Genomic DNA, 27644 nt, shown 5'->3' on the forward strand with positions numbered 1-27644 from the left:
CTAAGTAAGGTACTTAGTAAGTACCTTAAAGTTCTTGTAGTTCAACTCTTTAATTTTACAAATGAGGAAACTGAGACCCAGAAAATTTAAGTGGTCATAGTCATACAAGTAGTAAGTGGCAGACACAGAATTTGGGCCAAGGCCCTCTGACTCTGAAATAAATACTCTACCTACTATATGATGCCTTTTATTTACTCTCCTTTGATTTTCCTCTTATTTGAGATTTTAAATACCAACATATTAATTTGTTTCTAATCCATTGCTTTCTTTGTAACTGTTTTCATCACCTCCAGCAAAGACATTATATTAACACAGCATAGTTTATCTCTCCTCTTGTGGAGAATGATAGAAGGTTTGCTTACGTTACCATTGAGTAGGACGGATTCAGCCACTAGCTTCTGTTGAGTTCTCTGGCTCTTGTAGTTTGTGTTTCTCTCTCTCTCTCTCTCTCTTTTTGGCGAGGTAGTTAGGGTTAAGTGACTTGCCCAGAGTCACACAGCTAGTAAGTATCAAGTGATCAAGTGCCTGAGGCCGGGTATGAACTCAGGTTTTCCTGACTCCAGAGTGGTGTTCTATCCACTGAGCCACCTAGTTGCCCCTGTATTTCTCTAAAACATGACGTGTTGTCAGTGATTGAGCCATGCAACCCTCCATTCCCCACTTTTTTTTAAACCGCAGACCACTTTTTCAAACTTGTAGTGCTTAATCTGTGCATTATTGGAGTTCCTTAGTTTATCATTCACAGGAAAAGGAACTGTACCTATGATTTCATTGGTATGGAGAACCCCACAAATGAAGAAACTCCCTTGCCACTGCACATTGGCACCTTTTCTGCAACTTACAGTCTTAGTTGTGTAGGGTGCTAAGAGATTGTCAGTCAGTAATTTATTAATTGCCAACTATATGCCAAGCACTGTGCCAAGTGCTATAGATACCAAGAAAGGTAGATGATAGTCCCTGCCCTCTAGGAGATCATAATCTGATAAGGGAGACTGCATGCAAATAACTATGTACAAACAAGCCATATATAGGATAAATGCAAAATAATCAATAGGGTGAAAGGCTCTAGAAGAAGGTTAGATTTAAACTTGATTTTAAAGGAAGCTAGGGAAGCTAGGAGGAAGAGATGAGGAGGGAGAACATTCCATACCTGAGGGGCAGCCAGTAAAAATTCCTGGAGTTGGGAAGGCTATCAGGTTATTTGCTTTCTGAATTCAAAGACTTTTGTGAAAGAGGTCCTGATCATGAGCCTTATCTTTCTACAGAGGCCAGAAGAAGAAATGACAGATTAAATCAAGACACAGGCAGCTTAGAGAGATGCACAGAAGACCAGGATTGGAATCAGGGAATAACCAGGGTGTTTTGTTTTAGGTACAGACTATCTGTGCGACCCTAGGCAAGTCACTCCATGCTCTGACAACTTCCTGAGACTAAATTGTAGATGAGTTCAAACTGCATCAGGAGCAGGAAGTTACACACTAGGAATCCCCTACACCTGTAAAATTTAAGGCCAAGACCAAAATAAACCAAATACCTAAATAATAACATTTTATAAATGCATGATTTTGCCATTGTGAGTGTGCTCTCTAACTAGGCAGGCCACAGTAACTCTTCCCATTATGATATAGTATGGTCAAAAAGATGCAACACATGATAGTCAAGCTTTGTTGATGAACCTCCTCTTTTTCTTGGCTAATAAGCTTCAGTTTTAATCTTCTACCATAGAAACTATTTCCCTATTTTTCTTTATCACATGTTTTCTTGCATCCTTTTTTAAAGGATGATGACCAAATTCTTTGAAATTCTTGGTTAAGTCCATGAGTAATGAAGAATATAGAGGAACCTTATTTCCCAAACCTTGATACACATGCTTTTTAAAAATACCCCAGTCTTATGATGACTTTTGTTTAAAAAAAAACCCAACAGTATTACATAGTAGATTCGTGTGGTCAGTTATGAATCCTAGCCTGACTTTTTGTCCTATAATGAGATCAGCCATATTTACCTGAACAAATATTTATGCTGTTGTGGTTGATTCCCCCCAATTTTTCCAGTTGAATTCCCCTCACTTTTTTAATCTGTCTAATTGATCCATGTCATTTATAATTTATCATAGGATCATAGATTTGGTGCCTAAATAGATGTTAAAGTCTATTTAGTTTGATTCACCATTTTATAGATGAGGAAACTGAGACTTAGAAGATCCCTGCCCAAGTAAGTGGTAGAGACAAATTTGAATCCATCTTCTTTGAGCCCTTTCCAATGAGCTTCATACCGTGCCATACTACTTCTCATTACTTGTCCTCTGGAGTAGGGGATCTTAACTGTCTTTGGCTGATTAATTGATTGCTTGGTTTTCATATGTCATGGACCCCTTTGTCAGTCTAGTGAAGGCTATAAACTGCTTCTCAGAATAATTTTTTTTTAAAGTTCATAATTAAATGAAACCCTGAAATCTGTCTACAGACTCCCAGGCATCTGTGCTAGATTAAGATCCCTTGTTCTAGAGTTCAGGTGTCCTTGTAGCAAACAAAGCCCCTGAGAATGGCCTGAACCTATTAAAATGTAACTGGGAAATGTTTAATAGATTTAACAAAAATATCATTCAACATAATATTAATTTGTAATGTATTAAGTCAATATGAAGCCTACGGGGATCCATTTCTATTTGAATTTGACACCACTCCTTTCTAGTATTAACAACCACATTTAAGGTGTTGGCTAAAGATATGATGGATATATTCTTGATTCTTTTCTTCTGGCAATTAATATAGATATTGAATGGAATAAGTGCTTGGATATCTTTGTAGGATATCACTTGATACGTATCCCTAAGTTGATCCCTAATTGAAAACAGTAGTCTTTGGGTTCAAGTCAGATAGGTACTAGACCAACAGAAATATGATCCCCTTCTTTCCTAGCTTTTTATTGTGAACATCATAGGATGGTATAGAATAAAATTCCCTCCTGAAATCAAGACCAGTTATGCCACCCCATGGTTATGTGGCCTATCTCTTGTGTCATAGTAGCTGGTTGTGAACTCAAAACACTATAAGAATTTGCAGTTGTTACATTGAAATAGATTTGTGTACAAATACAATTAATTTTTCCCATTATAGAAAAATCTTTCCTGATTCTTACTACCTTCTAAAATTAACTATTTTCTCTCTTCTTTCCTTTACTACCAAACTTCTCACTACCACTTCTCTTATAATGTCTCTTATTACCATTTATTTGAGATATGTAAAGAGCCTTTTAATCAAGTTACCTGCCTTCTTACTTCAACCCATTTTGCATCCTTTCATAACTTTTTTTCCCAAAGGACAACTTTGATCACTTCACCCTTCCTCAATCATAAACCTTCAAGGTTCTCCATTGCTTACAGAAATGAATTTAAACTCTTCAACTTGACATTCAGAGAGTTCCGTGATTTGATCCCAAAATTTCCTATCTAGAATTATCCCTAAATCCATGTCTTCATGCCCCTGAAGCTCTAGTCCACTTGAACTACTCACTTTTTCAAAAATTGGACCTCAGTTTCCATGTCTTTCTTTGCCTATCACGTCTCTTTCCTGAAACATTTTCTCCCTCCTTCTCAAGTCCTATCAAAATGTTCTTGCCCTTCAAAGTCTGCTTGAAATTTCCCTTCCTCCATGAAATAGTCCTTTATCCTTTCCCACTCCAGTTGAAATTTATTTCTCTCTTCTCTAAAATTCCATATCATTTCCTTGTTCTCTCTTATTGTCCATTCACTGTTTTCCTTATGCTGTAGTTATTTTCGCAAATGTCTAATATTTCCTAGAGGAATGAGAGCTCTGGAAAGGCGAGGACCATTCCATATTCATCTGTATGTCTCTCAGAGCTCCTTCTCCAGTGCCTTACACAGAACAGGTATTTAATTGTATCTCAACATATGCATGCCTCTTTATCTTTTGGAATTGGAAAGACTTTCTGGAGGAATAGGTTTTCTAATCCATTTTTTGTCTTTTTTGTTTCTTTCTACCCTTCTTGACTTTTCATATTTTCCTTATTTATATTTTTGTTTTGTCTTTTGTCTCTGTGTTTTCCTATCCTCAGGAATGTGCTGGTAAATGTTTAACAACCAGCCTTGGTTGGGGAGGTAGGAAGAATGTACACAACAACACTTAAGTTCAATCTGCATTATTAATATTTTCTTCATCACTTTCTTAAATCTAGACAATCAACAAAACAATAAATCAAGACACGATTTATAGCATTTGCCAATTTCTATGGTGTGAATGCTCACACTGGAAATTTAACAATTGGCTCTCATAAGCCAATAGAAACTGGCTCAAGCCTGTTCCCTACCTCCACCCATGACCTTTGCCTATTTCCACTTAACTTCCTCATCGTCAGTTTTCTTCTCTGTAATCCCTGTTTTTCACTCATTCTCTTTATAATGTTTTACTTTATATTGCTGATGACAGCTCTTCTTCCATTTTGCCTCAGGTCATTCCCTCCCCAAACGGCATATAGACCTTTTTGGGAAAATAGATATTTCCAAGGTTTACTGATTGGTATTATTGGATGGAAATGTTTGTGCAGAAAGATAGCATTTTCATTCTGCAGAAAAATGAAAAACACATAGTCTATTGGATAAAAAGGTTACATCATTGGAGAACAGATTTTGCTCATAGGCTTATAAGAAAATACTTCCAACAGGTGAGAGAAATGAAAAGCTTAATCATTTTCTATATTCCCAGATGTAGCTCATATTACTTGTCTTTTTGTTCCATGTATTCCAACCAAACTGAGCAACTCTCTGTCTCCGAAACATATACTACAATCTCTCATTCCTATGCCCTTGCTCAAGTTGAACCCTGTGCCTGAAATGCTTTCTCTCCTCATTTCCTTTGAATGGATTCCTACTAAACCTTTACAATCGAACTTATATACTACATCCTCCTTGATTGTCCTTGATTTCCTCGATTTTCCTTGATTTCCTTTGATTTCTGTCCCTACCTGTCTTGAGTAAGGACCTTCCTTCTCAGACTCCATTGCAATTTGTACCTCTCTATTAATTTATTTTGTGACATTGTAAATTATTCCTATTTGTGTTATTGTCTTATCCACTCTGCTAGACTATAACCTCCTTAAGGAGTCTTCTCTAACCTTTGTATCTCTTTAGCCCCAAGCACAGTGCTCAGCATACAGTTGATACTTGATAAATGTGTGTTGTTATTGTTTCTTTCTCTTTAATAATAATAACATCTAACATTTATGTTGAGCTTATTATGTGTCAGGCACTGAACTAATGGCTTAACAACAACAACAGCAACAACAATAACAATAACAATAATAATAGATAACATTTATATAGTGCCTACTATGTGCCTGGCACTGTGCTAAGTGCTTTACAAATATCTCATTTGATCCTCACAACTGTTATTCTCATTTTGCAATTGAGGAAACCAAGGCAGATAGAGGTTAAGTGGTTTGCCCAGAGTTATACATCCAGTAAGTATTTGAGGCTGGATTTGAACTTGTGTCTTCCTGATTCTAGGCCTAATACTCTATTCTCTGTACCACCTAGTTGCTTTTGAATAAAAGGGAGGATCATGCACCTGGTTCAAGCTACATTCACAGAAGTAGAAATTTCAAGTTGGAAGGGCCTTCAGCAGACATCTAGGTCAACCCAGTTCTCAAAACGGGAAGCTTTTTGTTATACTGAATCTAAATCTATTTCTTTGATGCTTCCATTTACTGCTTCTGATCCTGTCCTCTTGGGTCAACCAGCATAAGCCTAATTCCCCTTTTCTTCTTTTTTTTTCCTAATTCTCCTTCAAACAGGAAGATAGTCATTATATGGTGCTTCTAGAACAGGGGTTCTGTGCCTTTTAGATGTCATCGATGCCCTTGGTAATCTCGTGCAGCCTATGAACTCCTTGTCAGAATGATGTTTTTAAATGAATAAAATAAAATACACAGGATTACAGAGGATACAAATTATATTGAAATATCATTTTCAAAATAGATTTCAAAAAAGCAACAAGTTTACAAATCTCAGGCTAAGAACCCCAGGATTAGAGTCTCTAGGATTTATACTCCATCAATATTATCAGGAAGAGCTATAGTTTCCCTACTGTTCCCCCTCCCCCCCATAGTAATAAAACATTCATGTCCACTGAGTAGGTGGTTGGAGGAAATGACCTTTAAGGCCTCTTCCAACTCATTCTATGACACTGGTGTAATAGAGCAGGGGGTTGTTTGTGGTAGTATTTAAACATAGGCTTTTAAAAATACTGTTATGGAAAAGCTATGTAATTCAAATATTGCTATGTAACACATTCCAACCAGATGATATTTTGCTATGTATTAAATAATCTTAAAAGTTTTTTTAGAAATGTTTCCCTAGATAATGCAGACCATTATCCATTTCTCGATTAATTCTCATTACTACAATTTCATAAAAATTAGAAAGATGTTGAATAAATGAGTTCCCCATGGTACATTATGGAAGATTTTTATTGGCCTTTGCTTGTGTTCATAATAATAGGATTGTCTGTATAAAAGCTGTAACCACAGAACCAATTTGATTTTTGCTACACTGGAAAAGCTGAAGATCTCCTTAAGAAAAGGCAATATTTTGCCAAATGATATCTCAGGTGTCCCTATGTCTTATTCAAGCCACCTCAAAATAAATAAGCCACACACAAAAAGATATTTATTTGTGATTATCTGTAAGTCAAAGGAAGGATGTCTGCCATCTGCCATCTACCACCATGTGTCCAATGGAATCATGCTTAGCAGTGACTGTGGGGTCAGTGCAGTTGACACTCAGTCACGTGCCTTAGAGAATTATGGGGAGTATCAGCTCTCAGAAATGATAGTTTATTTTCACAAGCCCAGAATTAACCGCACACTTGGCATCAACCACTTGCTATGCAATTCTAGCAGGGAGCTGGCCCAGCAAAGGCCATGTAATGAATGGCCAGAAGACATAAGAGGTTCTGCTATAGTATTGTTATGTGTTCTTTGGTCATATGTGTGCTGCGGCCAAACACATTCCCTTCCAGAAAAGGTTTCTTGCCCATAATGCTCCCTGTATGCATACCCTAGTCATGTGGATTCCTTCTTATGTGTGCCCCTCCATGTATGTTCCCTATGTGTGTGCTCCACTACACTTATTCCTAGGTACCCTCTATTTCAATCTAATCCAATAATCATTTATTAAGCACTTAGAATGTGGCAGCACTCTGCTAAGTGCTGAAGAGACAATAAATAAAAAGAAAGATACTCCCTGCTCTCAACAAGTTTACAATCTAATGTGAGGGGGGAGATAACATACAAAAGAAAACATGAAAGGGTGAGTGGGTGGGAGACCAGGGTGTATCTTGTTCCTTGGAGTTGAAACCAGGAAGGGGAGCAGATGCAGAGTGGAGTGAGCCACTATAAAGGAAGGCATTGGGAGGAGTTTGGTACTCTGCTTTGCAGCCCTCTAATCAGAGGGGAGAGGAACCTAAGGGAGGTGGTCAAGTCAAGGTTTGAGGTAGGAGCATGGTGATGAGATTAGGGGTACTGGGCTTCTTGTTTCTGGCAGTTGAAACCTGGCAGGACAGCAGATGGTATAGGTATTTGTTTTGAGAGTATCCTCCAGCTAGATGAGGAAAATACTCTATTGTTGCTCTGATGTTTATGCCATTTCCTTTGATGACTTTGCTTTGCATCTTTTAGCTGATTTCAAAGGCTGGTACCCCAAGGAACTATGCTTGTTTCACTCTAATCATATTTAAAAAACAATTTAGCACAGTCCATAAAGTTCTGGTGTTGGGGTCTAGAAGGTCTGCATGTGAATGCTCTCTCTGACCCTTTTTGACTGTGGGACCCTAGTGAGTCATTTAACCTCACTGAACCTAATCTTTCTCATCTTTAAAACCGGGAGAATAATAGCACCTCTCTCATCCAGAGGATGGAATGAAATTGTATATAATAATTATAATGATAGCTAGCATTTATATAGCATTTCAAGCACTAACAAATAATATCTTATTTTATTTCACAACTACTCTGGGAGATAGGAGCTTTTATCTCCATTTTACAGATAAAGAAACTTATTCGTAGATAAGACAGAGGTTAAGTGACTTGCCCAGGGAGACACAGCTAGTGTCTGAACCTGGATTTGAACTTTTTTCCTGATTCCAGATCATTCCAGGTATTCACTGTTCTACCCAGCTGCCTCATAACTGATATTTATATGGTGCTTAGAGGTTTGCAAAGTACTTTTTATGTGTTATCTCCTTTGATTTGATATATAGAGTGCTTTGTAAACCTTAAGGCATGATATTAACATAAGTTATTAGTTTCATCATCATTACTGTTGTTATTGTCATTGTCTTTTCAGTAAGATCGTAAGTTTGTAAGAACGTATAATAGTTTTCAATTCTTGATATCAATCCCCCTTATTACATAGCACAATTCCTAGGTGTTCAATAAAGGCTGTTGGTTTACTTTGAAAGTTTAGATCAAAAGTATTCCCTACAGAATCTAAACATCCCAAATGTATTTAAATAACTATGAAATTTCAAGTAAAAGACTAGCCTCAAAGGGTGATGTAGGAAAGAATACTGTTAACTTGCCTGTTTGGAAATGTGATCTCCTTTTTGAATGCTTTAAATATTTCATTCCCTTAGTAGTCTCATATTTACTGGGACTTGGGTGACATTGATTTTTTTTCAGGCTGTGAGGTCAGGTTCAAATATAGTTACAGGCTAATCTCCTAAATTTTGCTGGATTGATAATTGGTCGCCCAAACCTCCAAAGGAAAATTCTGAGAAATAGCAGAAAGTAGATTGTCTTTAAATGTCTTCTCTTATTGTTCAATTCAAATTTAAAAAAGGCATTACTTAAGCTTCTACCCTGTGCAAGGATTTTGAAAGAGAAAGATGAAAAATAACAAAACCTGTCCTCAAAGATCCTACTGCCACATTGGGAGAATGCAACATGAACATAAATAAATTTGTACCCCCTGGCACCTACCAGAGTGCCTGATATAGTAAACACTCAACATATGCTTATTGATTAATTGACCTTGTTATACAAGCTAATTCTTATGGTTTGGATAGGATGATCACTGGGGTCCCTTTCAAGTTTGAAATTCTGTGATACTTGTGATTTAAACAATTCTATGTCATCTTCTGAAGAATCCTAGGCTGGATGAATAGGGATGATTGACTTGTGTCCTAGAGCAGTGAATGTAATCTATACAGGACAATGTCAATAAAAATGCTGCCTTGCCTCTTCCTCAAGAAGCTTTACCTCTAAAAAAAATTCCAGAAACATTTATTAAGGTCTCTTGTATGATATAAAGAATATCCTAAATTTATGATTGAAAAAGGTAGGTGGGCAGGTCATGTAGAAAGACAGAGGAATAATAGATGAACAGGCCGAATGTCACAATGGTGATGACAGAAAATAAATAGACCTAAAGGAAATCTATCAACATATTAGCTTCTCTTTGGAAAACAACATAGATAATAGGCATGAATTACACAGAAGGAAATATGGATAGATTGTGAACTGCTCATCTGTAACAATAGAGACAATACATGAATGAATGAAAGAAAAAGTATTTATTAAGCACTTACTATATGCCAGGTACTGTGCTAACAAAGGCTGGGGATACAAGAGAGACAGCACCTGTCCTCAAAGAACTTCTATTCTAATGGAGGAGACAACACAAATAGGAGAGTGATGGGCAGGGAGAGATGAAGCTACGTGTACAAAGAATGGATCATAGGATAATCTAATGTCGGTCAGGCAGCTAGGTAGTGCAGTGGATAGAGTGCCAGGCTTGGAGTCAGGAAGACTCATCTTCTTGAATTCAAATCTGGCCTCAAACACTTACTAGCTATGTGACCCTGGGTGAGTCACTCAACCTAATTTGCCTCAGTTTCCTCATTTGTAAAATGAGCTAGAGAAGGAAATGACAAACCACTCCAGTAGCTTTGCCAATAAAACCCCAAATGGGGTCACAAAGAGTCAGACATGATTGAAAAATGATTGAAAATGTCAATACCTTTTCTAGAAGCAATGGTATTATTGATTTGATTACAGTTCCTAGGGCAAGAAGTGTGAATGATTATTTTCTAGCTCATTGAAAACAAGTTTTCTTCTAATGTTTGTTGATTTTTCTTTAATAGGATGCTTTCAGTGATTATTTGCTTTGATTATTTTCTTCAAAACTTCAGGATATTTTGCTATCCTCATGTGTACTAGCTACCTCTTTGGTAATTTTAACATTATGCAATTGAACTTCATTACCAATTCTTGCAGTAAAGTTTTCTTCACTCTCCATTTCTATTTTCTTTCAATACCTTAAATATGCATCAACTTGAAGCTTTGTCTGAGTGGCTAGTATCATTTTTTAATTAGCGCTAAATCAAATTTTGTATTATTTGAACTCATGTTTATCTTGACATAGTTATGTAAGAAAACAACCCAGTCCAGGCTCTCAGGCCTGAAGCTTACCTCAGGCAGACCAGTTTACTCTAGTAGAAAATTCAGAGTACTTTGGAGGCCACTGTATGAGGCCTCAGCTAGTATAGGCTTCATTCAGAAGGTGAGCACCCATGTAAAATGTCTCCTTCCTAAAGTGTTCCCATATAGCTTCTCCACTTCTTAGCCTCTGTGGAGGATAGAGTCATGTCATCCTATTTTGTTCTGTACTTCATTTTTCTAAATGCATTGTATTTTTCTAAATGTATCCTTGCAAATCTATTTCTCAAAATCCATTTAGCTAGGTGTGGTGTCCTAACCCTGCTGGAGTTAAGGAGGTGGTAAGAGGGAGGGAGGAAGAGATTGGGGCGGTGGATCACTTGAGTTTGGGAGTTAGGTCCAAAGCCAAATAGCTGGAAGCACTAAGTTCAGCACTTATATAGTGAACAGAGGGCCACCATGATACCTAAAGAGTTGTGGACCAGCCAAGGTTGGAAAAATGGAGCGAGAGAAATCCTCCTCACTCTCGATCATCAGTAGCATTAGCTATTGTAGCTAATTGTTGTAGTTATTGTACTTCCATCCTGGGGGAGATTAGGGAGACAGAAGGAGAAGGAGGAGGAGGAGGAGGGAAATAAGAGAAGAAGAAAAATTCATTTGCATTTTAATTTAGAAAGAATGTCAATTACTGTTAATATTCTTTATTGCATCTTGAGATACCTTCTTGACCATACAATGCAAATTTCTTATTGGAGAGTAACTATGGTCATGCTCTCCCAGTGGCTGTTTTTTCAACAATCAGAGTGGATTATGCGGCTGGAAGACTAGTTATCCATGTCCTTGCAGTAAAGAACCCTTAGCACCAATCCAGAGCCTTTATTTTCCTGGCATTCTTTTATTGTTTGTGTTCCTCAGTTAGTAAGCTCCTAACTTTGCAAAAAGCAGAAGTCCATTTTAGTCATCACTCTTCAGTGAAACATATCTTTTTATCAGTGGTCAGCCCTGAAATTCCAAATTGTCTTTAAAATCAGAGCATTTATGAAGAAATGGAACAGAGAAAACAATTCTTTCTTAAAAGATGATGTAAAAAAAAAAACCAAACAACTAGCTTAACTTTGCTCGATGGGTTTAGCAAAGCCTGCAAACATGCCAAGAGTCCTTTTTTCATGCTTTTACCTCAGTAACAAACCATTTCTGCCTCCTTTTTTTCGTTGTTTTCAAAGGACAATAAGACTTCTATTCAGCCTTTTCCTGAACAGGCTAATGTACTAAAGTCTGATAGGTAATATGTGTGCATCTTAAATGCTTCACTCTGGCTACCTGTATCTTTAGTGATGGTTGAAAAAGATATCGAGGCAAGGGAGTCTTATTTCTCTCTCTCTCTCTCTCTCTCTCTCTCTCTCTCATCTTGATTTGTGTTTGAATATTGATATCTAATGCTTACATAGCATTAAAGATTTATCAAGGATTCTCTTCACATCAGTACTCTTAGGTAGGTAGCGTTATCATCCCCATTTACTTAATAAGGAAATGGAGGGTAAGAGAGGTTAAATGACCTGACCGTCATCACACAGGTGGTAGGATATGGTAGAGCTGGTTTTGAACTCAGGTTTGCTGACTCAAAATCAAGAGACAGCCAAAACTAATGGGGCAAAAGGAACTAAAAACACAGTCTGGGATTTTTTTTGATCTTATTCCTTTGGGGAGATTTGTCATCTATATCCTAGCTCTAGCTTCTTTATAAAAAAAAATCTTTTAAAAATCATGAACTTGACAAACACAAATAAGAACATTTCTATACCTAAAGAACAGAAAAAAGAGGCTCACAGATAAACTATGGATCTATGTTACATACGCTGTGTTTTTAAAAAGCTTACATTAAATTTAATATGGTAGTAACATCACTTACTTGTTTGGGTCTTTCCTTCTACTCTCCTCTGTGTATTTTAAAATGTTTCATTGACTCTTTTTTCTTTTTTTGCATCATTATCACTGCTCCTCTCCACCACCTTCATGGAAGCCTTCCCTTGTAACGAATAGTCAAGGAAACAAATTTACACATTGGTTGTGTCTGACAATATATGTATGTCTCATAGTCCAACACTTTTCTGCAAAGAGATCAGTAGTATGCTTCATCATCAGTTTTTTTTAAAATTACAATCAGTCACTATTGATTAGAATTCTTAATTCTTCCAAAATTGTTTTCCTTTACAAAGTTGTAGTCATTGTATAAATTGTTCTTTTTGTTCTGTTTACTTCCCCTTACACTAGTTAATAGAATTCTGCTCAGGTTTCTTTGAACCTGTACCTTTCGTCACTCCTTATGGTACAATAATAATCCATTACATTCACATACTGTAATTTGATTAGCCATTCCCCAAAAGATCGACACCTACTTTGTTTCCAGTTCTTTGTTGTAACAGCAACAAAAAAATGAAGCTATAAATATTTTTCTATGTATAGGTCCTTTCCTTATATTTTTAGTCTCATTGATGCATAAGCTTAGTAGTGCTATTAACAGGGTGAAAAAGACATGTACCATTTAATTACTTTTTGAGTATAGTTCTAAATTGGTTTCCAGAATGTTTGGACCAATTCACAACTCCATTATCAGCACATTAGTGTATATTTCCTCTCATCAATCAACTCTCCCTTGCTCCCTCCACTCCTAATTAATTTTTCTTTTTTTATTTCTTTGCCAATCAGATTGCTTTGAGGTAGAACCTCAGAGTTGTCTTAATCTACTTTTTTATTATTCTTAGTGATTTGGAGAATTTTTCACATGACTGTTGATAATTTATACTTCTTTTGAGAACAGTCTGTTCATATCCCTCAATCATTTGTCCATTGGGGAAAGATTTTTGTTTTTATATATTTGCATTAATTCCCTATATATTTGGGATGTCAGACTTCTATGCAAGAAATTTGCTGCAAAGTTTTTTTTTCTCTCAGCTTACCATTTCCTTTCTAATTCCAATTGTATTGATTGTGTTTTGTTTCTGCAATTTTTTTTCAATTTTTTAAAAATCAGAATTGTCGGGGCAGCTAGGTGGTACAGTGGATAGAGCACCTGAAGTCAGGAGGACCTGAGTTCAAATCCGGCCTCAGACCAAACACTTGACACTTACTAGCTGTGTGACCCTGGGCAAGTCACTTAACCCCAATTGCCTAAAAATAAAAAATAAATAAAAAATCAGAATTGTCCATTTCATTTTCTGATATTCCCTATCACTTATTTGGTGAAATATTCTTCCCCCTATCCATTGTTGTGAAAGATAACTCCTTTCCTTTTCCTCTAACTGGTTTATGGCATGCACACTTTTATCTCTGGGTTATGTATCTTTTTGGGACTTATTGTGTTTTATGGTGTGAAAAGCTGGTCTAAACCTCATTTCTCCCAGACTCCTTTCCAAATTTTGCCCCAGTTATTGTTGACTAAAGAGTTCTCACACTACTGGTTGGTAACCTTGGGTTTATCAAAGACTGTGCTCCTATGTTTGTGATTGCTTTTGGGTGTTGTGTACCTAATCTCTTCCTTTGACCAATTTGTCAATTTTTAAATCAGTGACAAATTATTTTGTTGATTACTGCTATGTAGAATAACAAGATTTTCTACTTCTCTGCCCCTCTTTTTTTCATTATTTCCCTTGAAATTCTTGATTTTTTTTTATTCTTCCAGATTAATTTCATTATGATTTTGTCTAATTTTATATAATAGTCCTTTGGTAATTTAGTTAGTATGACACAAAATCTATTAATTATCCATATTATTGAACTGACCCCATGCCTAACTGTGGCTCTGACTGCTCTAAGGCCCTATTTCCCTTCACAGGGCTGTATAGGGGGCTGACTATGTACCCTGCTTATGTCCTAAGAGCTCAGGGTCGAGATGTTGCTGGCTTCTGGCTCTGTTTATGGGACCTTTGATTGGTTTAACACTCCCCTGCCAGATCCCTGTTTACTAGAGATCAGGCTAGGTTCCCCTCTCTTCTACAACCACCACCCTTCCCCCCCTCACCCCATTTTGTCAGATAAGTTTCAGTCTCTGTTTCATGGAGCTTTTACTGCTTTCTGAATCCATTAGTGTAACCGTTCTCTGACTCCCCATCGGTCATCTTTCTTTTTTAGTCATGAATGGAAGAACTTAGTGTGGTTTTTCTTTGTTCTTCTTGATCATTGTTCTATCTGGTGCTCTTTTAGACCTTCTCTGGGGTATTTTTGGGAGAACTGTGTTCCTCTAGGATTTTTCACATCACTCTCTTAATCAAAAGTCTCTATTTTTAATTCCTGTATCTTACACATTTTTTGGATATAAGTTTAGATGTTGAGAAAGCTGGTGGCAAGCATCCTTTGAAGGCAGACTTGCTTGTGTCAGTCAAACTCATTGTATCTCCTGGCTGGCTAAGTTACTAAATTAGAAATTATAGTATAAGGTGTAATAGGACTATAGAATTAGTCTCTAAACACACATTTTTTACCTATTAAAATCACACTCATTTTTCAGGGCCTGCCTACTTCCCATCCATCTCTAGACCTGTACTTCCTTATCCACCAGACACTTGGAGTCTTCCCCTGGAAAAACCCTGGCCTCTGATGAGTGGGCTTTTGTCATATCATACCCGGATCTAGGCCTTCACCTCACATCCCAGACATCTCTGGACTAACCTTCCCTGTGCCTCCAATGCCCCACTCTTTCCTAGCACCCCCTTATGGGTTTTCTTCTCCAATTAGAAGTAAGCTCCTTGGGGTCAGGGACTGTCTTGAATGTACTGGATCTGGTATGAGAAAAAGCTGAGTTCAAATCTGCCATAGACAACTTACGAACACTGTGACCCTGGGCTAGTAACTTTGACTTCCATCTACCTCAGTTTCCTTATCTGTAAAATTAAGATAATAATACAGAGCTGGAGGGGGTGGGGAGGAAGAGAAGATATCTGTGTGCATGGTGGTGAAGTCCAGGGAGTCAGAAGTATAACCATGAAGGGAATGAAGAGTGACTGGCTTGGGCCCTTCTCTCAAATAGAGGCCTTCAGTTCCAGAACAGTACTAGTGGATTCTCAATGAAGTTTGAAATGAATTAAATTCAATTAAGTGGATTTGAGATTCTGGAGCTATAAACCCCAGGTGTCAAGTTTGAATCAGAGAGAAAATATTCTTAAGGTAGAATTTTGTTTGTAAAAAAAAAAAATTGGAGAAGTCACTATCTTTGTATTTTCAATCATGTCAGACTGAGTTTGGTCTTTCTCTTTTCTCAACTTTATTCCACAAATTCCTTTTTATGAGACTAATTAGTTTATACTTTCAGAGAAGTTAAAAGAGAAAAAAAGGCAAAGCCTAGAACATAAACATTTCCAACCAGTCTACAAAACATTTGTTGATTATATTCCACATTGTTCTTGTAGGGAAACTTTACCTGCTAAGTACTGAGTATCCCACGGCATCTTCCATTTTTATTAAAGTTCTTTCTTGCTCCCTGACTAATTTATTTTAAACCCAGTCGGATTTTTCTCAGACTTCAGGCCTGGGAATCAATGCTAATTTGTCTGGCTGTTCCTCACTTTTCTATAAAATTTATGTAAATTCTTTGTGTCTTTAGGAGGAAAGGCAATAAGAGATAAGCATAAATAGAAAGAAAAGGAGTAAATATGGGATCTCCCCCAAGTGTAGGGCTCATGATTCTTTGACTACAGTGTCTGTGATCCCCTACACAAATGTGTTATTTATTTGACAGCAGGAGCTGTCTTTGACCTAAACAAATAAAGCATTCCATTCTAGTGCGGAATGTTCACAGGTACTAAATTATGTCTTACAAAAGAAATTACTGGGACACTTGGCAGGGTTGACAGTTTTCTCAGAAGCCTGCCAAGCTGCATTCAAAAAAAAAAAAAGATAGCTACAATTGTTTTCAAAATGACTATAAGTATATTTACACAAATTAGCCTCCAAACGGAATGTTATATTCGTGCTTTCTATGTATCCTAATACCCAGGTATTAAAAACTGAGCCTGGAGATTTCTTTGGGGTGTTCCTCTGATTCTTGTTCCTTTGTAACACACTGCGTATCCATTATAGTATTATGCTTATTTTTTTTCCTCTCTCCCATTCCTCTTTATTTTGTTGTTGTTATTCTGGCAATTAAAAGTAATCTAAGAAACCAGATTCCAAATATAATGGGAAAAGGGATTGCTATAGTGGCAGCTAGGTGGTACAGTGGATAGAGCTCAGGTCCTAGAATCAGGAAGATCTGAGTTCAAATCCACTCTCAGACATGTACTAGCTGTGTGACTCTGAGCAAGTCACTTAACCTGTTTGCCTCAGTTTCCTTCTCTGTAAAATGGGGACAATAATAACATATACCTCCCAGTATTGTTGTGAGGATCAAATGAGATAATAATTGTAAGGTGCTTAGCCCAGTGCCTGGCACATAGTAAGCACTTTATAAATGTTGGCTGTTGTTATTATTAGCTATATTATGATGAGGGTTGGAATAATGGTGATAAAGATAATGAACTTGACTTATCATTTCATTAGTATTGGGAAACTCCATCTAATTAATATAGGTTAGAACCTTCTTTTCAACTTATAGTTTTAGAGCATTGCCTAGAACACTGAGAGTTTAAGTGACTTGCCCAGGCTCATAGAGCCAGTATTTGTCAATTTGAACTCAGGTCTTCCTAATTTTCAAGGCCAATTCTTTGTCCTCTATGAATCTATGCCATAGCTGCCTAAAATATAATACACAGGAATAAGGGTGGAATAAGGACAATGAAAGATTCTTTTTTATATTAATATTATTTTTACAAAGTTATATGTTAATATCAAAAAATCCTCCTATGAATATTCATTTTTATTTGTGATAAATCCCCAGTGTAAGTCCTTATTTTTCTACTCCTGAACTAATTCAGTAAACTTCCCCTGACTTTTTTTCCCTCCAAACTCTGACTCTTGCATATTTCCATCAGATTAATCAATCATTATGCCAATCACTCCCAAAACCACTCAGTGCCTCTCTTTCACCTTAAGAAGAAAATTGAAATGTGTTAGTTTGAGATTGAAAGACTGCTGGCTCTAGCCTAGGTCTCCTACATTTTTTCCTTCTCCTTTCCTACACAAATCTTCTAGCTCTAGTAATCTGTTTATTATTTCCTTGCGGGGCTATAGCTGGCAATTATAGCACCTGGGCAAATATCACTGACTGCTCCTCAAAGGCAGTGACATGAAAGGAGCCTTCAAATCAGGCTATTTATCTTTGTTTCTATTAAAAACAAATCCAGTTGGTAAGTTGGGAGTTTTTGCAGAATGACTTTGGACCCCAGAACACAAGGACTCATGGAATGAGAGACTGCAGTACATTGCCCTGTGGGGGAAAATAGAGAGACTGTAAGATACCAGGAGGGTGCTTCTGGAGAGGCCACTGCTGTGAAAAAGAGCCAAATGGGGTTATAGCTGAAGCATGGTCTTTGGACTTCCAATTTTTACTAAATAAGTGTTCAATCTAAGTTTTTTCTTGCTGAAGGAATATATGAACTGTGTATATTCTCTAAATTTCTTTATCCTTGGAAAAAGTCCTAGTTCTTCTGCCCAAGTTACAGCCTTCCTGAACTGAGTAGACCATGAACATTATTGCCCCCAATCTTGTTATCTTTACTGTTCCACTTTTCTTGAAAATGTCACATTTCTTGTTTTTTTTAAATCCTTTCATTCTTTAAAGCACAGTTCCATTTTCATGTCCTCTGTGCAAATTTTCCTATTTCCTTACACCATAGTAACCTTTTCCTCTTCCATTAAAACATTTTTTAATGTTTACTACTCATTCAAAACTTATATATTGCCTTTTGTTATTGATTTTGTGTGTACATATCATTAATAAAAAAATGACCTGTGTTCAAATCTGGTCTCGGACACTAGCTGTGTGACCCCGGGCAAGTCACTTAACCCTGGTTGCCTCAGTTTCTTCATCTTTAAAATGAGCTGGAGAAGGAAATGGCAAACCACTCCAGTATCTTTGCCAAAAAAACCCTGTATGGGGTCACGAGGGTTTGGACATGACTGAAATGACCGAACAACAATAGCAGTTCATCATAGTTTCCTATCTAGATTGTAATCTCCTTGAGGTCAGGGATCACATCCTTCCAAATTATAGAATCTTTGAGTTAGAAGGGAGCTGGCTCCTTGGCTCCCAGGAGTCTGCTGGGTATAAAAGACTTCGGGTGGGAGCAGGTATCTTTTCCCCCTTCCAATATCTAACCCATCCCATTCTACAATCTGAGTTCAGAAAATTCTCTCTGGATCCCTGTTCCTTCCAACAGATTGACTCCACTGTTTCTTTGTTCTTATGGGCACTGTGCTGTGATTAACCAGGTAAACTTGATTCCTAGTCTATACTCTCCTTAGTCATGGCAACGATTCTTCCTTGTGACCTAACACCGAAAAAATTTTTGACCCCAAGGCCCAATTTGGATGGGTTCCATTGACCAGAATGTATGTCTTTTGGGAGTTGAATCATTAATATAGTCCACCTTCCCTAAGCCACTAACAAAACTATTCAGTCTTTATACCTATTGCTCACTTAAGTGTGATTTTTTGCTTACAATTTGCAATCATTAGAGAGACTGTTGAGTCTGTGTAGGAGGGGCTCTGCATGGACAACCTACTTGCACTGTGTACCTTGGGTAGGGATAAGGCACCTGATGGGTAGCTAGTCAGTGACAGCTACACATTGAGTGTCTCTTCCAACCTGGCTTCCATGGGTGAGTGAGTTTGCCATCTGTTCCCGTAAGAAATTAGATGCGTAAGTGTGCAATGATAGTACACATGCTATTTTCCTTTACAGATAAAGAAACTGAAACCCCTAGAGGTTAAGTGACTTGCCCCAAGGTTATACAGCTGGTAAATGATTGAGTTAAAACTCAGATCAGCTATTCTGACTTGGAAATCTAGTACTCATTGCACAGCACAAGGCTGATGTTTGACTGGTGGGAAATGTCAGACCAAAAACTTGAGGAAATAGTTATAGTTGACAGTTCCAAAACAAAAAATTAAAAAATAAGAGTAAATCAGGTTTTGAATGCAGTTGCACATGGCAAGGATATAAAATCATAAGAAGAGGTTCTAGTTAGCCCAGGCCTTGGGGCTGCACCTATTTTTAAACCCTTCTAGCCTCCTCTTCTTGTTATCTTCTTGTCCCCTAGAGACTGGCTGTCTGCCATGTTGGTTTTCTGGAAGCCCCGTCTAGATGACCCTGGAAAACTCCTTCCAGAAATTACACAGGTGGATAGCATTCATCTAACAGGCACAGAGTTTATTATATTCCAGCAGTCTAGAATACATTTAGTCCTCACTCAAGATTCCTTAATCTTTTCTGAATTCTCTCTGTCCTTATTCCAGATGGTGGTAGTAAGGTAGAATGTTAGGGCTATTATTAAAGAGATGGATTTCCCTTGGGCATGTGCAGACACTCAAAGTGATTGCACTTTATTGATTTGCCAACAGAAATGAAGACAAAATTCTAAACTCAGAAATTACTGTGGGCAAGTTGTGTCAGTTTGTTGGAGGATGGGGGGGGTTGAGTGTGGAAAATAGATTATTTGATTTTGACAAAATAGCCTATTTTCTGGGCAGTTTTGATAACCCATTAATTTTTCCAATTCCCCTAACTCACAAGATTTGTTCAGTTAATTCTGGACCACACAAACAAACTTTTGCTCTGGCTTTCCAGTAAGAGATGAGACCTGTCACCTGAGAGAGGTTTGTGATGCAATGGAACATCCAAGTGAATTGTAAAGGAAATTGTCCCCCACAAGCTCAAATGTGGTGTTAGTCATTGCTGTAACTGTATAATGAGTAATCAATGTTTGCCTGCTGGGCCTGTAATTAAACTCCTGTTCTTAGGATTAAAGATATTAACATTTTCACACAATCTCTGCAGCCTGTCTCTATATTTTGTTCCACAGCCTGGGAGGATGATTTACAAACCTGATTATGGTTTCACACCTTGTTAAAACATTGCTTTCTTAGTTGTTGTTTACCAACAACTACGATATTACCTGCCTCCTAAATTCCCTGTGTTTTTCTAGTCCAACCAAAGTTTAGCAGAAGTGAATAGGATATTTGCATTACTCCTCACTTGTTAATTAGGACTTGTGCTTTAGGTATGTTAATTAGGCACTTGGAAGAGTTTGAGGCCTGTTGGGTTACCCTCAACCTGGTTTAGCCCGTCTGCCAAGGCGGTTTATCGCGTGTGTCCACTCCACATGCCACAGCTTCTTGAGCCACAGGTCAGAGTTGGGTGAAGGTGGGCACCAAAGGCAGTTCTAGTCTTCCCTGAGCACCCCATACTGGATAGATTAGTTTGAGATAACTAGGTGGTATAGTAGACAGTTAGACTTGGATCTGAATCTGGATCCTGCTTCAGGGACTAACTATGTGGCCATGGTTAAAAGAAGATAGGAGACAGGAACCTCCTGTCCTTTGTTGAAGGGGGATCCCAGAGACCTTGTACAAAACAGCGTCCCTAAAAGGGTCCATCACCTGGACCCAGAAGAGAAGAAATAGAAGCCCACTACTACATTGGGGGTCTGTTTGGTTTAGGATGCATGTGGACAGTCAACTGCTTTATGTAAGTCAGGAGAAAGGTCCACTCTGAGGAAAGAATAAGAAAATGGTCCCCTTTGGGTTGAGAATGTAGAAACTGGAGTTCAGCAGCTAGCTATCCCTAACGTACAGCATAGCATTCTGGATTCAACAGAAATCCTAGTTCTTCTTCCCCTAGCTTGATTTCCATTGTCCTATTTTGGCCTTCACATATAATTGAAATGGATAGATGTTGCTAATGGAGTGACGCATGATCTGTCCTTGGCATGTTTTATTCCCATTTTAAAAATCCAATAATAAAGGTATTATTATTATTACTAATTAATAATATAATTAATTTTTGAGACATAATTAAGTCTCTAAAACCCATCATCAGAGCTGACACCAGATTAGAAAGCATCCCAATGTGGTGACCTGCCATGCAAAAGTAAAATTAAAGGACAAACTAAGATAATGAGTTTAAGGTAATCTCTCAGAACTCTAAGGGAAAGAATTGTCTATCATAGGTCTTGCTTGGGAGATCACATCTACGGGTCTGTTTCCATCATTCATAGTACAGATTCCTTAGGATATAAGCCTTCTATATTTTAGTAATGAAAGGCATCATGGTGTGGTGAAGAAGTCATATGGCCTTGAAGACAGAAGTCAGAAAGATCCGGATTTGATACTTTTCTCTGATACCTAACAGTTGATTGACCATAGTCAAGTCACTTGACCAGTTACCAATGCCCCAAGTAGCTTTCTAAGATAATAAGTTACAGAGAAGTTTCCAGACTGGGGATTCCCTGCATCGATGATGTCACAGATGTGAATAAAAGAAAATATTTAGTAGTTGATTTATTGACTAAAATCTACCTTATTCCTCATGGCCTTAACATAGACTAAAGTTTCTACTTTGCTGGTTTCAAATCAGAAGGGCTACAAATCATGTGATCTAAAAGACAGGAAATTCTATTTCTTTCTGTTTTGGGGGGAAAAGTTTTTACGGTTTTCAGTTAACAAAAAAAAATTATTTTCTTTCCTACTCTCTGTACCACTGAATAAAAATAAAGAAAAACAAATATTCATAGACAAGCAAAACCATTGGCCATGTTAAAAAAACAACAGTGAAAACAACAAAACAAAAACATCTCTCGTTCTGCACCCTGAGTCCTTTACCTCCCCATCGAAATACAGTTACTATATATTATACTGGAACTCACTGGAAAAGACCCTGATGTTGGGAAGAATTGAAGGCAAAAGAGAAAGGGGATGGCAGAGGATGAGATGGATAGATAATGTCATGGAAACAATGAACATGAACTTGGACAGACTTTGAGAGATAGCGGGGATAGAAGGGCCTGGCATGCTGTGGTCCATTGGGTCATGAAGAATTAGATACAACTGAAAGACTGAAGTACAATTGTTACTATCATGCAATAAGATGAAGGTTATTGTAAACTACAATATAGTATTTCCTTTTCTCTAAGTTTAATTCATACTGAGTTTGCAGCCCCTTTTTCATCTTTATTATTGTATTCTACCTTCCACCCCCATCCAATCTGATCCAATGCAATAAACATATTAAGTGCCTACTGTATGCCTGGCACTGTACTAAGTGCTGGGCATTCACTTAATAAAAAGACAGTCTGTACTCTCAAGGAGCTTACAATTTAATAAGCCCCCATTAAGATTAGGGGTAGCAACTCGACCTGTGACCTCAGTGGTATAGGTGTAACATTCCCAGGTGAGAAAACTCCTATCAGTATGGATCAACACATTTTCTTTAACTTTTATCCTTTACTAAGCTGTGGAGTGACTTGGGTCTCATAATCAGTATGTATCAGAATCAGGACTTGAACCCAGATCTTCCTAGTGCAGAGATTGCCTTTCTACCTACTATACCACACTGCCTTTCCCAATCCTCCAAACTCCTTTAGATAAAAAAAATCTAACATTCTTTCATAGATTGAATATCTTGTTAAGTTGAAAAGAATACTAGATGTTGGTTCAAATCTAGGCTTTGCTATGTACTAGCTATGTGTTATCTTTTTCAGGTCTCACTTTCCTCATCTTTAGAATAAAGAAGGGGTTGGACTGGATGAATGTCTATGGTTTCTTCAAGCACTTCAAGAAATCCAAGAGCCTTATTTTGTAACTTTCTTTTGAGTCAGAGAATGAAGCTCAAATGGTTTATCTGGCCTTTATCAGCATTTTTGTGGCAGAAGTTGTAGTAGGAGCAGCACTTAGCACATAGTAGGCACTTAATAAATGCTTATTGACTACTGACTGACTGACATACCCATGCTGACATACACTAACCATATGGCCATGCTTTTCAATGAAAAAAATCAACAAGTATTTGTTAAAGGCCTACTATGTGTCAGGCACTGTGCTAAGAACTGAGGCTACAAAGACAAAAACCAACCAACCAAAACAAACAAACAAAAAATTCAGTCCCTGCTCTCAAGGAGCAAACATTCTATTGAGAACAAACAGCATCTAGCAGGAAGTGGCATTCCTGATGAACTTGAAAGATACCTAGGTTTCTATCAAGTGAAGGTAGTAAGGAGTTCATTTTAGGCAAGGGACACAGCTTATGCAAAGACAAGAAGACGGGAGAAATGGAATGTTATTACATATATTGGGAATAGCAAAGGGGGAGTTTTGTTTTAACCTCACAAACAATTATGTCACACTTCTTTAGCATGGGTAGCTTTTTAAACATAACAAATAAAATCCCAACAATAGTTATACACCAGAAGAGACACAAGGGAAAAATCGATCAAGTTTTATTTAGAGAAATAGTTGTAATAGGTAGTTTGAGCAGTATGTGACATTAGTCTTCCATCTGTGTTATTGCTGTCAACTTAATTTAATTAGAATCTCAAGGAGTTAATGGAAAAGAGAAAGTACAGAAGTGATCACAAGACCTTAAAAACAATCAAATTCGAACATAAGTAAGTAGGGAAAGAAGGATCTGTCCCACTGAATTTAGCAAGGGAGTGTGGGGAGAGTGTGGAGGAGGGTTGTAATGACTGAAGGGACATTCCTTCCTCTCATTCAGCAGTGAATGTTCATTATAGGCTGATCTCTTTCTGTAAACACAAGTGTGACTTTTTTTTTTTTTGCTTAAACCCTGCCTTTGTTCGCCCACATGCAACTTCTGTTGATGCCACTTGAAATGATTTAACCTTTGACATTTTAAATTCCCCAATTGTGAAACGGAGCTAATAATAATGCTTGATTTTTTTTCCAGAGACCTTGGATACTTATAAATGGTCTGTGATAACAGTGACGCTTGAAATGTTTTCTCTTTAAATCAAAGCATCTGAAAATAGTGGTCTACATAGAGAAGAGTTTATTGCCGTTTTGATCACTGTTTTCCAGAATGGCCTACCTAGCTCAACAGAAATAAAGTAAATCTTAACTTCTTTTTCCAATTTTTATAATTATACTTGTAATCAGAACATTTTTGAACTTATTCACAAATGTGAAGGAAAAATGTCTTTCATCTTCAAGTTGGATAATTCAAAAAAAATCTTTTGAACTGATTTGATATTTATACCTTCTTAAATTCAAGTACTATACCCCCTTTTTGGTGATTTAGTATATCACTGCAGCCTTTTTTTTTTTGTTTTGTTTTGGTTTTGTTTTGTTTTTGGCTAGGCAGTGGGGTTAAGTGACTTGCCTAGGGTCACATAGCTAGTGTTATGTGTCTTGAGGCCGGATTTGAACTCAGGTCTTCCTGAATCCAGGGCCGGTGCTCTATCCACTGCACCACCTAACTGACCCTACTGCAGCCTTTTTGAAAGAATATATCCTTTCTATAGCTAGTACTCAGGATTTCATATTGTATATATTATAATACATTATATGTTATATATATTATGTGTATTATATATTGTCATAATTAGAATATATTATATTTCAGAGAATTATTCAGAAACAATTATTTAACAATGATACAGTGAAAGGTGTTGGATTTAGAGTAATAGGACCTGTGTTCAGGTCTTTCTCTGACATTTAATCCTTGTGTGACTTTGGGAAAGTCATCTCTGGACTTAGTTTCCTCATCTCTAAAGTGAAGGAGTTAGGCTAGGTGACATTACCTTCTAGCTCCAAAGCCTTGTTCCTGTGCTTTATGAATGATCCTATGACCATATCAACACAAAGATTCAATGGTTTCCCTGGTTCCATTTTCTTTTGTAAATATTTGCGCAGCCATGTTCTTATCTCACTGGGAGAGATCATATTTGATCACATGGGACCCGAGGATCCAGCATTATTTTTGGGACTCAGCCTGTTCAAAGTTCACTGATTGCCAAGATTTTGTGCTCATAGACCTTCAAGAACAACAAATACAACCTTTAAAAAACCACATTGAGTAGACTTTACATATTTGGCTTGGCAATGCTTATGTTTACTGTTTAGACCAGGATGGGGGGAGAGAGAGAGACAGACAGATGGAGACAAACAGAGACAGGGACAGAGACACAGAGAGGCAGAGACAGAGAGACAGAGATACAAATGGAGACTGGCAGACAAAGACAGAGACAAAGACTGAGACAGAATGCTGGATAATGTACCAGAGCTCAAGGGAGTGCTGAAGAGTTTGTGTTTAAAATTACATTGCTGTTCTGGTTTTTTTCTGATTCTCATACTGTACTTATTTCTTATATCATCCTCTTCTCTCTCCCCTCTCCCAACCCAATACTTTGAAGAATATTAAGAAATAACCTTTGGAGAAGAAGTTATAGAAGTCTAGCATCTACCTCAGCAGGCTTTCAGAGATGCCTACACTTATTAAGCAGAATTAAATGGTAAAACATAACTAATATTCTATGAAATGGCTCCCTCTGCTGGTTATTTATAAGAAGAAAAGCAATGTTTTCTATGTTTTTCTGGTGATGAGGATGGGATGAGGAGGAGGGCACGGTAGGACTGGATAGTGGAAACTGCCATGTATTTGTAGACACCCTGCTTTTCTTACATTTGGTTGTAGAATCAATCTGCTCTGTGACTGAGTGCCAACATTAGACTAGGAAAATAATATGTGGCCTTCCCTAATGGCCTTATAACTGAAATGACTATATTTTCTGTAACTGAAGCTTGGGATGTGTAGTCTGTCAAAGTAGATTCCTTCTGTGGAATAAAAGTACTTCCAGTAAAATGTAAGCCCCTTGATGGTAGAAATTGTTTCATGTTACCATGTAGACTTCTAAGTATTTTTGGCAAATCTGCTACTTTCCTATTTTTCATTTCAAACTATAGATGCATTATGTTTGTTACATTTGTGATCATTTTTTAATTCTTTTTTTGGTGATATGGGTAGTGATAGGGAGAATATTTGTATTTTTTTTCGCTCCTTGTGCCTTCTGCTTAAACACTTATCCTGATGTGTCTATACGAGCTGTCTCTTTTCCGTCATGAAGAAAGAGAAGGTGGTTTTTATGAAGATGGTAGTGCGTATGACAGAAGAGAGTCCAATCCCATTCCAATGACCACTCTGTCCTTAGGAGAAAGGGATGAGAAGTAGCTTCACTTAGTGGATAGAATGTTGGAATAGAAGTCAGGAAGACCATTGTGGTATAGGGGAAAGGATGATCAATCTGGAGTCAGAGAATTTGGGTTCAAGTTCTGCTTTGGATCAAAAGACCCAAAAGACTCTGGGCCTCATTCTTCTCATTTGTAAAATGAGGGGGTTGGGTTAGAGGGACTGGGTTCCCTTCCAGCTCTAAATCTCTAAACTTGGTTTTAAGTTGATGCTGACCATAGATCTATAACGAGAAGAGACCTTAGAGGTTTTTAAAGTTCAAATCTCTCTTTTTTAAACATGAGAAAACTGAGGCTCAGGGATTTTGAAGTATTTAATCCAAGGGTAGCCAAGGAATCGTCTTTACTGGAAATCTTTAAAATTAGGCCTGATACGCTTTTTAAAAATCCCTCAGGAGCCTTCAGATTATTCTATCAAACATTCATATTTATTTTATTGACCTTTATTATAAGACTAAAAAAACTGACTTTTGGGGAACCTTAGGTTCTTGGAAACACAAATCCAATGGAGTATTTTCTTCTTTTCTCAGGTCATAGAAACACTGTCAAGACTTTCTCGTACACCTATTGCATTAGCCACAGGAATTAGGTAAGATTTATTGTTACAATTGTCCTGTGTCAGATGGTGGATGTGTTGTTTTCAATTCATGGAGTATGCAGTAGGTGTTCCTTCTTTGATATGGCCAACAACTATGAACTATATTTTAAAACATAAGTCATAAATATTTAATTTGGCAAAAATATGTAAACATTTCCATTTTTGGTCATTCATAAGCATGATTTTGAAACCTTTATATTATTGGTGGGTATAGTACTTAGTCTATGAAACACTTGACTTTGGTGCCCAAAATGCAGAACCTAGGATTGTTCTGTAAACTGCTGACTGTCTGCCACTCAGAATTCATAAGTGTAGGGATCTATCAGTACTAAGAGTACTAGATTTGGAATTAGAGAGTTCAGATCTTCTCTTTGTCTCTTAATACCTATGTGACAGTGGGCAAATCACTTACTCCAGGGTTTCTTAACCTTTTTTGCTTCATAGACCCCTTTGGGAGTGTGGG

At 37.4% G+C, this 27644-nt stretch overlaps 1 protein-coding gene across 1 annotated transcript in view; it reads left to right on the top strand.

Moving 5' to 3' along the window:
- VAV3 (vav guanine nucleotide exchange factor 3) overlaps positions 1-27644 on the top strand; it is a 465753-nt gene that overhangs the window by 182541 nt on the left and 255568 nt on the right. Inside the window, exon 3 of the mRNA XM_027856780.1 lies at positions 27114-27172. Coding sequence (XP_027712581.1) covers positions 27114-27172 — 59 coding nt within the window. The remainder of the gene's footprint in view (positions 1-27113; positions 27173-27644) is intronic.

Source organism: Vombatus ursinus, unplaced genomic scaffold (assembly GCF_900497805.2).
Source record: "Vombatus ursinus unplaced genomic scaffold, bare-nosed wombat genome assembly UNPS02011613.1, whole genome shotgun sequence".
NCBI lineage: Eukaryota > Metazoa > Chordata > Mammalia > Diprotodontia > Vombatidae > Vombatus > Vombatus ursinus.